Here is a 16749-nt window from a genome sequence, read left to right on the forward strand (position 1 = left end):
CGCCCTGTAGCACGCATTCCACTGACAACAAACTACCGCCATTTGCCAAGTGAGAGCTAATTGGAGGGCAGGGTTGATGTCTGTTGCGTTTTATAACGAAAATTTGTTCTGCCTCGGTGACAGTGATGGCCATGTGTTTCTAAAAGGAAGCCACTTGGGCGCCTCAAAAAACTTGTCTGCGTGCTCGACACAGTGGGCAAACATCTAGAGTTATGGTCTGGTGTGCGATTTCGTATGACAGCAGGAGCACTCTCGTGGTTATCCCACGTACCCTGACTGAAAAATCTGTACGTTAATTTGGTAATTCAACCTATTGTGAAGCGATTCACGAACAGCATTCCAGGGGATGTTTTCCCAGAGGATAACGCTCGTTGAAATATCGCTGTCGTAACCAAAAATGCTCTACGGAGTGTCGATATGTTACTTTTCCCTGTTCGATCACCAGATGTGTCTCCAGTCGAGCACATATGGGACATCATCTGACTACAGTTCCAGCATCACTCACAACCAGAGTTAACTGTCCCTGTTTGAACGACCACGTACAACAAGTATGTAATTACATGCCACGAACTGACGTCCGCCACTTGTACAGCACAATGCATGCACATCTGCATACTTATAGTCAACATTCTGGTGGTCACACTGGTTATTAATGTAACAGCATTTCACATTTACAATTGCTTATCGGGCGCTTACATTGACCTCTGATGTTGCAACGTTAATCATTTAATTATGTTACCTATACAAATGTAAACTCGGAATTTCGTTACTGTACATTAATTATTTTTTGGAGTTCCCATTTTCTTCCGTCAGCGTAAGTCAAATGAATTTACTGCCTGTTTACATACGTATTTGACAGTAAATGTTGTGGTGGTTTTCTTGAATAGAACTAAAATATTTACAGATCATTTTGATCATGCCACATATGTTACCTTCACATGCAGGAGTAATTTATTGTGATAGAGCCTGATAGAAGCAACTTTTCCCAAGAGTATCTGTTAAATTCTTTGTAGTGGGATGGAGAAACATCTGTCTGGGACTTGTGCATCACGATGAATGTCACATAGGTTACATTTTCGAAACAACAACATATGAGGATCGATTGTAACTAGTCTAACATCTAGGTCTTTTGAAATTTATTTTTATGTTTAAAGATACAGTTATTTAAATTTTTATAATAATCAATACCAAAATAGCATTAGAAAACAGTCTGCAGCTATAATGACGATAATTTACTGTTGTCAAACACTTGCATAAAATCTGAAGTTGCAGCATTACAATGTTAATGTTAATTCTCATGTACCAGACATACTGAAAATATTCTTAGAACCAATTTTTATTTATCTAAATGAGTGTTGCGCGAAATAAGAACAAACAGGATTTTAACATCATCGAACAGTAGTACTGCATGAAGGCTGGCTTGATCGCTAATCAAAAAGCCGTGCTTCAGGACAGAACGACTTTATTGTTGTAATACGTTATTTTCAGATATCTGTCAAAAACTACTAAAGAAACATGGAAATTACAAGATAGTATCATAATAGGGAAGTAAATGAAAAAACCTTATTTGAACACACAACTTACTTCAAGCAAAAACATACCTAGGAGAATCATGCTGCAAGAAGGTTAAACATGTGCATGTAACAGTCATAAGCAGGTTAGTGAAAAAATCGTTACTTGAAACTTAGAGGCTAACATTCACTCCAGATGGCGGTATAGTGATAATAGTGGCGCCACACTTCGTCGCAATTGACAACATATCCTAAACATTTAAAATTAAAAAGAAAATGGTCAAGTGTACATTATAAAATTACAACATTAAGAAAGAATGCAAAAATTTTTTTTGGTTTATAACAAGAAGAGCAAAGAAAAAAAAAGCCACGTACCTGTCGTTACGTGGCAAGGTAGTAGCAAATTCTGTTTATGAAGAATGTTAGATATGAGAACATAATAAAAGTCCAATAACACACTAATTATGTTACATAATTAAAAATGTGAAATAAAAACTAATAAACAAAGCTATCTCGGAAGCCATCAGGTGGCAGAACAGTTACAACAATGACGCAGTTAAACTGACAATGGATATCATGAGAGCTAAACAACAAAATAATATAATATTATAGTACAAATAAGGAAAGGAATGAAATGAGCCATATTGTCTGACGTCAGCTTGTAGCAGAAATTAACAGGTGAGAGGAGCACAAAAGCTGCATTGAGTGTCTTTACAAAAACTGTAAGCGCAAACAAACAGAATAAACAAAAGAAAAGTGACAATAAGATACAATGTCAGTGCAAACTGAACTTCTTCTTTAGATGCAATCTATTCATCGAACAGTATTAACACTGGGCATAGTGTCTATACCAGAAAGGGGTGGGAGGTGTGTGATGGGAGTGGAGGAGAAGGGGAGTGTAATGGAATGGGGACGTGTTACAATGCGAACAACAAATCATGTTATATTGAACAAGGCACTGGAAAAACGACATGATCTGTATCTGTAGTACCGTTACTTAAACACAAGACTTACCAAGAAACATAAAGGTAGAGTAGTATTACTGTTGGTATAAAAAATCAAAATGTATGATAATGAGAATAAGATAAATGTCATATCATTTAGTTAGGATGAATGACATAGCGCCTTACAGTATGGATACTCCTCAGTAGAAATCAGTTAGAATAGGTAACGTCTCCAGGGCAAATGTTTTTAAGACTCGTTTACAGGAGATTACATGGGAAGTATGTAATAATAAACCAAACGGTAGCACAAAATTTAATCTATTCCATGAAAAATTCATATCAATATATGAAAATAGCTTTCCACATAAACTAGACAGTGTGTACACTAAACGGCAAGCTTGAAAACCACGTGAAGTGGTGTATGGTACAAAAGTGGAGTGAGGTACCAGCAGCAGAAGGTACAGTATATACCATTCCCGTGGGAGAGTTCGCCAGTTGTACTGAACTTGCTTCTGATTGGTCGGTACATTCGGGTGTTAGGCGCCAAAACGCCTAATTTCTCTTATTAATTATTTATATATTTTTCATTCTATTTAACCGAGTTTTCCGTATGACAATCCCTCATTGTTACCCTAGGAGTCTACCGTTTCTGTTTATTACATTTCACAAGTTTTGAGAAACGTAAGAGTAATGATATTACAACTGAAGTGCTTCGTACACCTTTGGGTCACTTTGGAACGCCTGGGAGATGAGGTACTTCGGCTGTGCTATTCATTCTGTTTTGGGTGTTCCGGAGGGCTGGACGTGTATCTCTGTTTTTGGCGGTCATGTCGCACTCTATATCGGAAATTGCCAGAAAACTTACCGTACCAGTAAGAAAGCTATGTCGAGTGTTGTAGAAGACTGTGTAAAAAGTGATATTTTAAAATATAAACAAACAGGATACATTAATGGAAGGTGTCGCCTACTATCATTGTCAGTACTACAGATCTTGCCCTCTGTAGATACAGACACTAACCTTGGCAAATGGCATCCCATAAGAAATGGCACAAACAAAGGTAGAAGTTCGAGATGACAGCATAGCAGCCTCCGCCGAAGAAGATCCCACGACCGACGAGTTGTCTTCTGCGCTGGAGACACAGCTATAGAAGACGACAGGTTGGTGGAAAGAATGGGTAGGGGCTCTTATTCAGTCTCTACAGATCTCCCCAGCTTCCAAATCTGACTAGCAACATGACAACTTCTATTTTACAAATGGTATCCCTTGCGGAGAACATGTATTTAAAGAAGAGGTTACTATCCTTTAAGGAAAACTGTGAATCAGGTGAGATGTGAAAATCGTAGTGAGAACAGTAAATTGTAATGACTATCATAAAATGCCCGAATCAATAGTGTATGAAGGATGAAAAAGGAAAAAAGCGACACTGTGTGAACTGTGAAATCGCATCCTATTTCAACTTTTATAAGTTTCTTTTAACTGTTAGGCAACAAAATCGATAAACGCCTCTAATTAATATTGCCGCGTAGTTGAAACTGAAAATGCGTAAACGCAAATCGATGTGTAAAGTTATAAGTGTGTGAGCGATCCTAACGGATTACGTTTTATATCACCGCTAAAAGAAACAACGCTTCAGGGAGCAGTTAACAGAGCAGCCTACAGCAGGCGAGGCAATACCTGAGAGAGCGGCGAACGGCGGGGATAGGCGTCTGTGGTTCACAACGGCAGCCGAAGACACCCTACACATCAAAAACAATGTGGCGAGCACCAGCATCGCACCGGAGAAAAATGTAGTGTGTTCGCTAATCACTTTACTACAAGCGAGATTAAGCTAGTATAAACAACCTTAGGGATTTTTAAGAATATTGTTAAATTGTTTCGTAATAATTTCTTTTATAACAAAATGTCAGGGTACAATCTTAGAAGAAGACAGGCAGGGCAACCTCAGAGTAATGAAATTGAAGAGGCAAGCCAACTACAGGGCATGCCAGATGAAATTAGTAATATAAATAAAGATGAAAGTGTACAGAATGAAATGGATAATAACTATTTACCAGTATCATCTGATGTAGAAACTGACGTTTTCCAAGAAAACACAATTTCATGTAGTAGCAATAGCGAAATTGGAGAGGTGGATTCTGTTGTAGATTACATGAATGTTAATAATGAGTTAAATAAGGTGATTGGTAATGTCAGAGGTGATGACTCTGACATCATCACTGCTAATGAATCAACAAGTAGTGGGTTAAGCCATGGAACACCATCAGCTGATACATTGCCTACACAAGGTAATAATGGAAGTGTGATTGAAATGGTAATAGAGTTGGTATCTGAGCAAAAAGAAATAATAAAGAAATCAAATGAATTAAAGAAAGGGAAAAATTAGTTGTTGATAAAATAAAAACAACAAACTAGGAGATAGCAAAAATTAATCATAAGCTTGAACATTTAGAGACCAGGGTTGGTTCTCATGGAACTAGAATAGGGGCTTGAGAAAAAAGAATTGACTATGAGATTAAAGAATGGGGTAAAAAATTAGATAAGTCTAAGCGAGAGGTTAATCATAAGATTGATGACGAAGTAGCGAAAATAAATGATCTCATGCAAGCTCAAGGTATTTTTGTATTGTCAATTAGGGATAGAGTCATTAAATTAAGTAATGATCAGTGTAAAATAAACAAAACTTGCAAAGATACCCATGAAAGACAAAACAAACAGGTCGTCGACTTAAAAGACGAAAATGTAGTCCTTAGCCGTAAAGTATCATGAGTAGAATCTGTTTGTAATGGTAATACAAATACGATGTAGGGTTGTTTGAGAGAAATAGAACAAGAGGTAGAAAACATATCTCTACTAAGTGAGATGAGAAAAACATATGTGATGTGGAAACTGCGTTAAAACAGAAGCAGCCGGTTGTTGTGGCTGACCGGTCCTAGGCGCTTCAGTCTGGAACCGCGCGATTGCTACGGTTGCAGGTTCGAATCCTGCCTCGGACATGGATGTGTATGATGTCCTTGGGTTAGTTAAGTTTAAGTAGTTCTACGTTCTAGGGGACTGATGACCTCAGATGTTAAGTACCATAGTCCTTAGAGCCATCTGAACCATTTGAATTTAAAACAGAAACTCGATATGGGGACTAAACGGGAAAGACGTAAGGGTGTAGTCCATATTAATGATGTAGGCAGCAATGCTGATGCTTACAAATTTCATAAATTTTCTAGTAAAGATAGTATACATCATGTTGATTTCATTCGTCAGTTTGAGGGAATCATAGCTGACAACATATCAGAACAGCAGAAAATCAAATTTGTAGCCAATCGTTTTGAAGGGGATGCAATATCATGGGGAACAGGAGCCAACAGCACATGTAAAACACAACAAGAATTCGTTAAGGCATTCTTATACCAATACTTGTCCCCCAAGTACACAATACATTATAAAAACAGAAATATTGGAAGCCAGGAGCTTTGAAAACAGTGGCTGCGATAGTTACAAGGAGTTCTTCCAGCACTACTGGCAAAAGGATCAATACTTAACTGAATCTTTACGTGAATCTGACTTGGTAAAAATAATAGTTCCCAAGTTTCAGTGTCTATGCAAGAGGAGTTAATTCACTTCAGGAAGAGTGAGGTTAACAGCCTCCTGTGTGTACTAGATTGGCTGGACGCGCTTTCGGGCAACAGACAAGTGCTGGAAGGCTGGCGTAAGAACAGGGGGTGTGCAGTCCGCTACGTCCACCACAACTCATACAGGAATAGCATGTCGAGAAACCTCAGCGGGCAGTAGCACTATTTGCATTGCTAGGTAGCAGACGCCTACTAGGCATCCGAGTTAACTAACAGTTTACTTCATTTCTTTTCACATTCTTAGTTCTCCACTCTTCATCATTCTGAAGTAAAATCTGTCATCTATCCTTATTCACTATTCAAAATAAATAAATAAATAAATAAATAAATTAAATTAAATAAAGTAAAAAATAAAAAAGAGACAAAAAGGGATCAACTGAAACAAAAGACATACTAATTAAATATTTAAGCAACCGAACATAGACTATACTTATGTATCACAAAAGATAACATGCAGGATGAAGTTTGTAAAACAAATACAGAACCTAGGCTATAAGACCTACAATCATCATCCATGCAAGCAGCATAACACCCTACATACAGAAACTTTTGGTACATGTTACGAAATGTAAAGGAATTACACACGCATATATATGGAGAAAACATTCTTATATATTCCTTTATTTAGCTAGCTTGCAGCTGACTCAGAGGAAGAAGACAGCGTCGAACCAGGTAAGTGGATACAATTAGAACAAACAGTACGCAGTGGTCCTGAGACGATTAGATTAAACTTTATTAGCAACAATTGGTAGGTGATCTGCGAGTGATTACAAGCAATGATGGGTTTCCCGATGCCATAGATATATATTTAGGCTGGGATGAGTCCAGCCACAGTTAAAATGATGATGACAGAGTTTTGCATCGACCTGAGAAGTCGACCACTCTTACATAAATGATAATGAAAGAGTTTTGGATCGACCACAGAAGTCGACACCTCATATATGATGGTAAGGATTAGAAAGGTAATAGGCTACGTGAGAATCGGCCACACAATTAGGGATTAGTAGGCTAGGTATTTCCGCCGAAGCATTATTATTAATTGTATCACGATGCAGAAATGTTACCCACACAGCTAATGAACACGAAACATGAATCCCACACAGGATACAGACAATAAAAAGTACTGAGATACAAATGGATAAAGCACATGAGAAATGTTTGTTATATTCATAATGTTTACATGTTTGAGCAGTAAAGTCCTTAATAAGCTACAAGCTTCGCTATTTTTCTCTGTCATCACGATATAGGGTATTTTCAGTTCTCTCAAAAGATCTATGAATCTTATTTGAATGCCCAGTTAACTTACCAAATGAAATAAAAATTAAACGTGAAGTATAAAATGAGAGTTATTCTCGTATCATTTCAAATTTCAGTAAGTAGACGTAAGATAGTGGTGCGTAGAGCGCCGTTATTTACTTGAATGGAAGTAAGCGCTGACTGGAATGAGTCATACCTGATGCATAATGACAGAATATTAACAGATGGGGCGAGGGTGCACTGACTGATGAGTCAAGGTGAAGAAACAAAAATGTTAGCCTTATGAAGAGACAATTCAAATGAAAGTCCTGTAGTCACAGTAACAGTAACAAAGACATTGTAAATATTATTGTATTATGTTCAATGCAACGTTGGGTATATTGTAAAACTATGTAACTTCTATGTATGAATTTAATGCAATGACACTTACATGCTTATATAATTTAGAGAGTTTATTAATTATGTGATAGTAAACAATATACATGGATGGTCTAGTGCTGGTATAAGTAAAAAATGTGTTATTAGATAAAAGTGGACAGCAGTGCGCTGATACTAGATGAGAAATGTGTGTCCTTAGTTAAGGTTTTTTGAAAGAATTTAGATGAGAAAGTATAATGTTTAGCATTAGTATGAAATGTTGTGTGGCTAGGGCCTCCCGTCGGGTAGACCGTTCGCCTGGTGCAGGTCTTTCGAGTTGACGCCACTTAGGCGACCTGCGCGTCGATGTGGATGAAGTGATGATGATGAGGACAACACAACACCCAGTCCCTGAGCAGAGGAAATCTCCGACCCAGCCGGGAATCGAACCCGGGACCTTAGGTTTGACAATCCGTCACGCTGACCACTCAGCTACCGGGGCCGGACTTAAGCATTAGTAAGAATATGGTTTTGGTTAATTGGGATGATCTTTTAGGAACAACCATTTCCTAGTTTTTTTAAGGATTTCCATGAATGAGAGAGTAGGGGAGCTACTGAGAGACTGGAAACGGCTATCATTTTTACTAAATTTAGGGCAAAATTTTCTCATTTCCAAAATTGTTAGTTGTCTTCGAGAAGAGGTCTATTTTGGAAACGAAAGAAGGAAGGAAATGTGTGATGTTCCTAGCTGTGGCCGCCAGTATTTTATCTTGCTAGAAACTCACCTTCATGCACCTTGATACTCGTGAAGTAGCATATTGTACAAAAGTGGATTGAGGTACAAGCAGCAGATGGTACAGTATATACCATTCGCGTGGGAGAGTCAGCCAATTGTACTGAACTTGCTTCTGATTGGTCGGCACATTCGGGAGTTAGGCGCTAAAATGCCTAATTTCTCTTATTAATTTTTTATATATTTTTCATTGTATTTAATCGAATTTTCAATATGACAATCTCTCATGGTTACCCTACGAGTCTATCGTTTTCATTTATTAAATTTCAGTGGTTTTGAGAAACATAAGATTAATGATATTACAACAGAAATGCTTCGGACACATTCTGGTCGCTTTGGCACGCCTGTGAGATGAAGTACTTCGGCTGCACTAGTCACTCTGTTTAGGGTGTTCCGGAGGGCCGGACGTGTATCTCCGTTTTGGACAGAAGTTGTACTCTATATCGGAAGTTGTCAGAAAACTTACCGTACTAGTACGAAAGCTATGTCGAGTGTTGTAGAAGACAGTGTAAAAAGTGATATTTTAAAATATAAACAAACAGGATACATTAATAAAAGGTGTCGCCTACCATCATTGTCAGTACTACAGATCTTGCCCTCTGTAGATACAGAGACTAACCTGGGCAAATGGCATCCCACAAATAAAGCACAAACACAGGTTGGAGTTCGAGATGGCAGCATAGCAGACTCCACCGAAGATAATCCCGCAACCGACGAGCTGTCTTCTGCGCTGGAGACACAACTTTAGAAGACGACTGGTTGGTGGAAAGAACGATCTGCGACTCTTTATTCAGTCACTACAGATCTCTACAGCTTCTACATCTGACTTCCAACACCACAACGTATAATTTTAAAAGAGTACGACAAATTTGTTTCCATATAAGAAGCCCAGTTTTCTCTGAAAAATGTAATGTGTCATTAACTCAAGGCATTTTCTCAGAGAGACTGAAATATGGCGTTGTTAAACCCCCCTTTAAGGAAGGTTACAAGAGAGATGCCAATAATTATCGACTCGTTTCACTGCTGACATCATTCTCCTATATATTTTATATGGGGATGTATTGTAGAATAGTATCTCACCTTAGCAACAATAGTATCCTTAGCAAATCACAGTTTGGGTTCCAGAAGTGTTGCTCTACTGAGAATGCCATTTACACGTCCGATCACCAGATTTTACAACCATTAAATAATAAAATATCACTGGTAGGTATTTTCTGCGACTTCTCTATGACATTTGACTATGTGAGTTACTCTATTCTCCAAGAAACATTATCATTTTATGGGATTGATGATATAAAAAATGGTTCAAATGGATCTGAGCACTATGGGACTTAACATCTACGGTCACCAGTCCCCTAGAACTTGGAACTACTTAAACCTATCTAACCTAAGGACATCACACAACACCCAGCCATCACGAGGCAGAGAAAATCCCTGACCCCGCCGGGAATCGAACCCGGGAACCCGGGCGTGGGAAGCGAGAACGCTACCGCACGACCACGAGCTGCGGGCGATTGATGATATAGTCAATCAACGGATAATGTTGCTTCTAACCAAAAGAATGCAGAGATCTGTTCTTAGTAATTCAAGCAATATAATCAGGGAGCAGAGTTCTGACTGGGACGAAATCACGTATGGGCTTCCTCAATGTTCAGCCTTAAGTCGTCTATTCTTCTTCATGTAAGTAAACGATCGTCCATCTAGTACTGAACAAGCAGAATTAGTTCTTTTTGACTTTTATTATAATCAATCTAAGCATACACACAGAAACAGAACAAATTGTAAACAAAGTTCTTAAAAGTGTCATTGACCGGTTTTCTGAGAATTTTCTCACCCTCAGCTTTAAAAAGACACAACATATTCAGTTTTGCATGTCTAGAGGTACTACACCAATGATAAGTGTAACACATGAAGAAGAAATAATAAGTACGGTGGAAACTTCAACATACTTAGTGGTCCATATTGATCAGAAATTAAATTGGGAAAAACACATTTTGGAACTCCTAAAACAACTCAACTCATTTCAGCCACATTTCAGCTTGGAATCATTAAAAATCTTGTGGGGAGAGGAACCGGAAAGTTTACATATTTACCGTATTTTCGTTCAATAGTGTATTATGAAATAATGTTCTGGCATAATTCATCTTTGAGAAAGAAAATCTTCATTTCGCAAAAACGTGTCGTGATGATAATGTGTGCCCTGTGTTGAAGGAGTTGAGCGTTCCGACTACTGCTTCACCGTATATTTATTCCTTCATGAAATTGGTTATAAATAATCCACTACCGTTCAAGGGGAACACTGAGATAAATAATTACAATACCAGAAGGAAAAATGACATTCATTACTCCACCTTAAGGTTGTCTTCAGTACGAAAATTGATACTCAATGCTGCAACAAACAATTTTGATCACTAATACAGCTCACAGAGAGCAAAGTAAAATTTGGTAATAACCTGAGAAAATTTCTCGTTGACAATTCCTTCCTTTCCATAGAAAAATTCCAGTATTTTAGTGTAAGAAGGTGATGGGTAGGAATTACTAGTTAACATCTGTATATCTTTTTTTGTTTTTGTGAAAAGGAAATAGATATGTTCAGACTGGAACTGTGTGTAAAAATTAATTTGAGATGTGACTCTATAATCACTCATCCCACAACATTACTATCTATAGTGCAAACTGATCCATAGAATATGTTACTTCCTAACGAACTAACTAATTTACAAACTAGGTTTTTGTGTTAAGAGATTTACTATTCAGAGAGCAGTAACAACACTGTGCGAAATGTCCTTAGCAAGTGGCGGGGGGGGGGGGGGCAGTGGGGAAGAAGGAGAACGCAGTTGACCAAGGAGGCTTCACAGCACAAGTGCCATATTACATTATTTAGAACAAGGGACTTGAAAACTAAAAGACCTGTATCTATAACAAATCTTGAAAAACATCAGAAACGCTCTTCCGATTAGAGTTGATTTGCTCATTCAGAATATTACGTAGGTTGTCATTAAAGTTTTTTCCGATTTCTATCTCTCCCAATATATCCAGATGTAAAGCATTCGGCTCTGTGTGGAAGATAGTTAAAAACTCTTCAACTGCCTCCAAAGTATGTCTGTTACTGACAAAATAGCATCCCAAGGGCATGTTGTTTTTATTGCAGTCTTTGTTAAATCTTGCTTGTAAATTACGATCTGTTCGATTGATCAATTTTTTTTCACAAGAGTCACATGATTTTATTGGAGGCACCTGTTTTAAAAATCCAATTAGGTTTTCACCTGCCTAAGTGTGCAGCACTGATCTGAGCTTTCTATGCGTCTGGAAGCGTAAATGTGTATTAGTTTTACTAAATGCCCTTGCGTTACGTTCGTTAAACCGGTTTGAATAAGATGTAGACCCCGAACTTTAACGCATTAAACATGTTGCAAACTGATCTGTATGACTGTCTGTTCATTCTCAATGCATGCTTGGTCGAGGTCTCACTTTGCTAATCTGTTTAACATTGCACAGAAGATCGCACGTTTGTAGGCCCTTGGGTGACAAGAGAGTCAGCAGTCATGATTATATTTGCTATCACCGATAAAAAACGCTTCTTGGTTTTCAAAAAAGGTTTCAGGAACACTCCAATAAAAATTCCACAGCCCTAGGATACCATCTTGTCTGTAATAAACATATTTTGGAGGCAACTGAAAAGCCTTTACCTGTCATAGTATAGAGTACAAATGGTGAGATTTGGATACTTTGGAAGAGATTGAAATCTACAAAAAAAAAAAAAAATAATGGCAGCTCACGTAATATTTTGTATGAGGAAATCCACTCTACATTCTAATCGGAAGCGGTTGTTGACATTTTTCAAGACTTGTTATAGACGCAGGACCTTTATTTTCCCAAGACTGTTGGCAAAAATAAGGTGATTTAACACTTGTACACTTGTACTGTGACACCTCCTTGATCTCTCATACTACCCATCGTCTCCCCTCACAACACACAACCCCCGCCATTTTCTGCTACAAACACTATACAGAATGTTGATAGTTCAACGAATAGGACGTATCTAAACACAAAATTGAGTTTGCTCAGACATTGAATGTCATTACCGTTTTCAAAAGTCTTAACTTTTTATACCTTTTTGTATCTCGAGAAGAGGTAGTTTGCACAGACATTACATCTTATTCTCATTTTCACCTGTCACTTTTTATACTAGCAGTAACAAACTGTACCCTCATTTTCCATGGAACTGTATTACAAAATATTTATTTTGTTTATTCTCTTTCTATGCTCTTACAATTTTTGTAAAGACACTCACTGTAGCTCTTGTGCTCTTTTCAACTGCTAGGTTTTGTTACAAGCTGAGGTCAGCCAGTATGGCTCATTTCATTCGTTTTCTTATTTTCAGTGTAATTTTATATTACTTTCTTGTTTATTATATCCATGGTCAATTGAGGCGAAATACGATGGCAACGTTGTAACTATTACATTAGTGATTCTCTTTTGTAATTTCCATAGATTTTTGATATTTTTTGAAAGATTTCTGAAGATGGGTATGTTGGAAGTGCGTTATATTGGGAACAACAAACTCACGTTAATTTGAAGGATGAATTTTTAAATAGTGGCCAGTCCAAACTTTATGCAGTTTTGTTATTGATTTTGTACATGGCCGCCTGTCTTCTAGGTGACATTTTGTTACAACTGTGTTGTGACAGCAGCTTTATGAATATTGAGGTGTAAATGCAGTTGACTGACTTTTATTTGGTCGCCTATTTAATGAACGATTAAAAGTATTTTGTATAGAAATTTTAAAGTTAATTTAATTTCTTAACTTTCATAATGAACTAAAAATAACTTCACAAAATGTTTTATCATTGTTGACAAAACAACTACAGTATCCTCATTGTTTGCCTTTAAGTGATACAGCATCCTGTTTTTATTTACTTGTCAATTACTTCATGTTTTATATTATCTATTTACTATGTGATGTGGACGGTGTTTCAGAATCTTTGTCTAAGAGCATTTAGTCTTATAAAACATATAGGAATACATTGAGCAAGGATGGTTTTCAGTGATCAAAATGCTAGATCATTAATGTGTGAACATAATCAATTTTAGAGCATTCATGGCTACATTGGTTTTGTACTGATTAAAAGCACTGCTAATGAATTAGAACTGCTGTAATGTGTGCTACTTTCAGTGAGTGAGAATATATTTTACGAGAGGCATTGATTTTGCGAACAGTATTTGTTTCACAACATAAATTTTTGTATTATTATGTATTATATTCTAGAAATAAAATTTTTGTTTTGTTCTCAGTGACATTACAAACTTTCAAGCAGGATAGTGACTGTCCCTGTTCATGACAATATTTTGACTTAAGCCAGTCTTACACCCAGATACTCATTACAAAATTGCTGATGTGAAAACTCAGAGAGACATACAAGAATAAAGATCATTAAAACAGTTAAGACGTTAATAAATGCTCCAAATTTTAGTACCACTTCAATACTGACACGATTATCAGCTTCCTTGCTGCCACAACAATAGTGTATTTGAGAAATATATATTACATCCATTTATTTTCAGCATCAGATTCATGAAAATTCCTAAAGAACAATAACTGTAATTTTTCTCTTACAAATTTGCTGTAGTCACATGACGAATTTTTTGCCGTTAATTTACTAACTTCGATAATAGTTTATTTTTTGAATACTATGTCATTCAGTGAAAGATTTTGTCGAGATTTTTGTCCTGAATCTTGTAAGCACCACAATATAAGCAAAACTGCATGTACGAGTATTCTTTATTACAATTACATCACTTAAAAAAGACATATGTACTCTATATATACATATGTTAAGTATGTACAGCAGATCTGGAGTCATACTTGCAAATATTTCGAGAAATAGCAGCTGTTGCTTCTGACAGAGTAACATTGCTAGTTTTCTATGTACATTTTTATCTCTGTTTTGGTTATGAAAGAAACATTCTGTGTGTAACTTCAGTGAATGCTTCAGAATACCTGACACCATTTTCATGGCAGCATTTCAGCACAAACATTGATGATGAGCAAAATACTCTGATTAAGATATGTTATCTCATCTCACACTACTAAACTGTGTTAATTACAGGGACCTATAATCTTAGAATTCATATTAGTTTCCTCTATGTTAGCCGTCATTATATGCTGTAGAAGTTCTTCAGCTTGTATTTAGATATGTCACTGCTTACTTGTAGCCTAAATGCCAACGGGAAAAAAATCATATGAAAGGGATTTTGTTCAACGTATTGATTCTTTAATAAATGAGAAACATACACACATAATATTACATTACTATAAAATACTCATTAGATTGAAATACATCAAAAGGCAAAATTGTCAATTACATAAATATTTTGACAATTATATTAAGGCTAACTGGTGTATTTATGTGAATGAGTATAAAACTGTACTTTTTACATATTTTTAGCACTCTTGTAGAATTACAGGTGTAAGGTACGATAATTTTTGGAAGATTCATAGAAAACTGATCAATCAGAACTCCTTCATAGAAAAATTAAATTAGTCATACATTTTACAAGATGTAGTGATATGCATGTACTGTATCTAGAGAAAAACACATCCCCAAAAATTTATGTAACAAGAAATGTTTCAATATACTGCATTATGCTATAAAAGGCTATGATAAACAATAAAGTATGATATAATATCTGGTAAAGGTAAGCATCCATTCTTCACACTGTATAAAATGTTTTTTTCACTTAATTCTCACAAAAAGTCTGCCTGTCACTCGTAACAACCATTAAATTTATAATTCATGAAATCATATCGAACTGTAGTGCGCAAACAACACAGCTGTATAGGTCAGATATTATTTACCACATCCAAAGGTTAATAACCTGATAACAAGAGTCTAATTCAACCCAAATATCTACTTCTATTTCCAGTTATACTTTGCTGTAATTGTCCGTTCTAACTTTAGTAATTCCACAACAAAAATAGTATGACTGCTGTCACAGCTTCAGTACAAGTTATCATATTAAGCTTATTCATCCAACAGTGATGTATTCTGTAGACATAGCTATTCCCTATTATATGTTCACTGTTGAACATGGACATTTTGCTTAGCTTTTAATCCATGTATATTACCCACCCATCAAAAAATATGTATTCGTCACCCTGAGCAAAATTTTCACCATTATTCAGACCATCCTCATCAAAACGAACCATTTTCTTTATAATGGTGGCAGCAGTAGCCTGTGTGGAAACTGATCTGACATTCTCCTTTTTGTGTTGTAATCATTCCATCTTTTCAGGTAACCCATGTGAATCTTCACCTGCCATCTGATGAATCAGTGTAGGTTCATCTTGATTTTGCAGATGGTTTCCTAAAAAAAAAGGTAGAAAGTTTAACAGAAATCTAACAACTTATTTGCTACAGGTAAGTCACTGATAACTAGTTTAAAACAGCACAGCTAGTGAAAGTTATTCTTAAAAAAAGAAATTACAAGTAAACGAATATTTTTTGGCTGCTGTCTGCTCTGCAAGACTGCTAAATCGCTGGACTTTCCTGTTATGTTTTATTCTGGGCTGTGGTAAAAACTTAAACAAGATAACTTAACGCACAACTGTGACTCCTGAAACAATTTCATGCATGTGAAAAAATTAGTGTTTTGTGCAAATTATTTGTGATTTATTTGAGAATTTTGAGTTTCCAAAATACAACTGAACTTAGAAGCTTGATAGTCACGACTGTGCACAATTTAATTAAGATTTCCATACTCGAAATTTAGATATTTTCATTAGCCTGAAAAAAAAAATTTATGTGGCTATAACAGACAATCAGTGGAAGTCTACAACTAGCAGTATAGTTTTAAATTAGATACCGGTTACTGAGTGACAGAATGTAATTTGTTATATGTTTTCATATTACCCTTCAGAGAACTCATCCTCATAAATGTTTGGTAAGAAATTTGTTACTGTATCTAGTAGAAAAGCAAATACATTTAAATAAATTTTGTTACTTTCCCCTCAGTGACTATGAACGTAAGTCCACATTATTGTAATTTCTGCATAGAATACAAAACTAGCGCTGGATGTGTTGTGTTGGCAGAAGAGCCAACACCGTGTTACTAGTGGGGGCCGAAATGCACGCGTTTTAGCTCACGCAGGCTGGCGTGAGGAGGGAAGGGCTCTACTGACGTGAGGTCTGGAACATGACAAGGAATTAGATTTCAGAAGGTGGACGTAATTAGTTTGATACTTAACTTTAATCCATTAATG

At 36.5% G+C, this 16749-nt stretch overlaps 1 protein-coding gene across 1 annotated transcript in view; it reads right to left on the reverse strand.

Annotated features, from left to right (window-relative positions):
* Positions 1-15727: 15727 nt before the first annotated feature.
* LOC126471608 (uncharacterized) overlaps positions 15728-16749 on the reverse strand; it is a 209297-nt gene continuing 208275 nt past the window's right edge. Inside the window, exon 2 of the mRNA XM_050099844.1 lies at positions 15728-15854. Within this exon, the coding sequence (XP_049955801.1) occupies positions 15766-15854 (89 nt within the window). The 3' untranslated portion in view covers positions 15728-15765. The remainder of the gene's footprint in view (positions 15855-16749) is intronic.

The sequence above is a fragment of the Schistocerca serialis genome, chromosome 3 (assembly GCF_023864345.2).
Source record: "Schistocerca serialis cubense isolate TAMUIC-IGC-003099 chromosome 3, iqSchSeri2.2, whole genome shotgun sequence".
NCBI lineage: Eukaryota > Metazoa > Arthropoda > Insecta > Orthoptera > Acrididae > Schistocerca > Schistocerca serialis.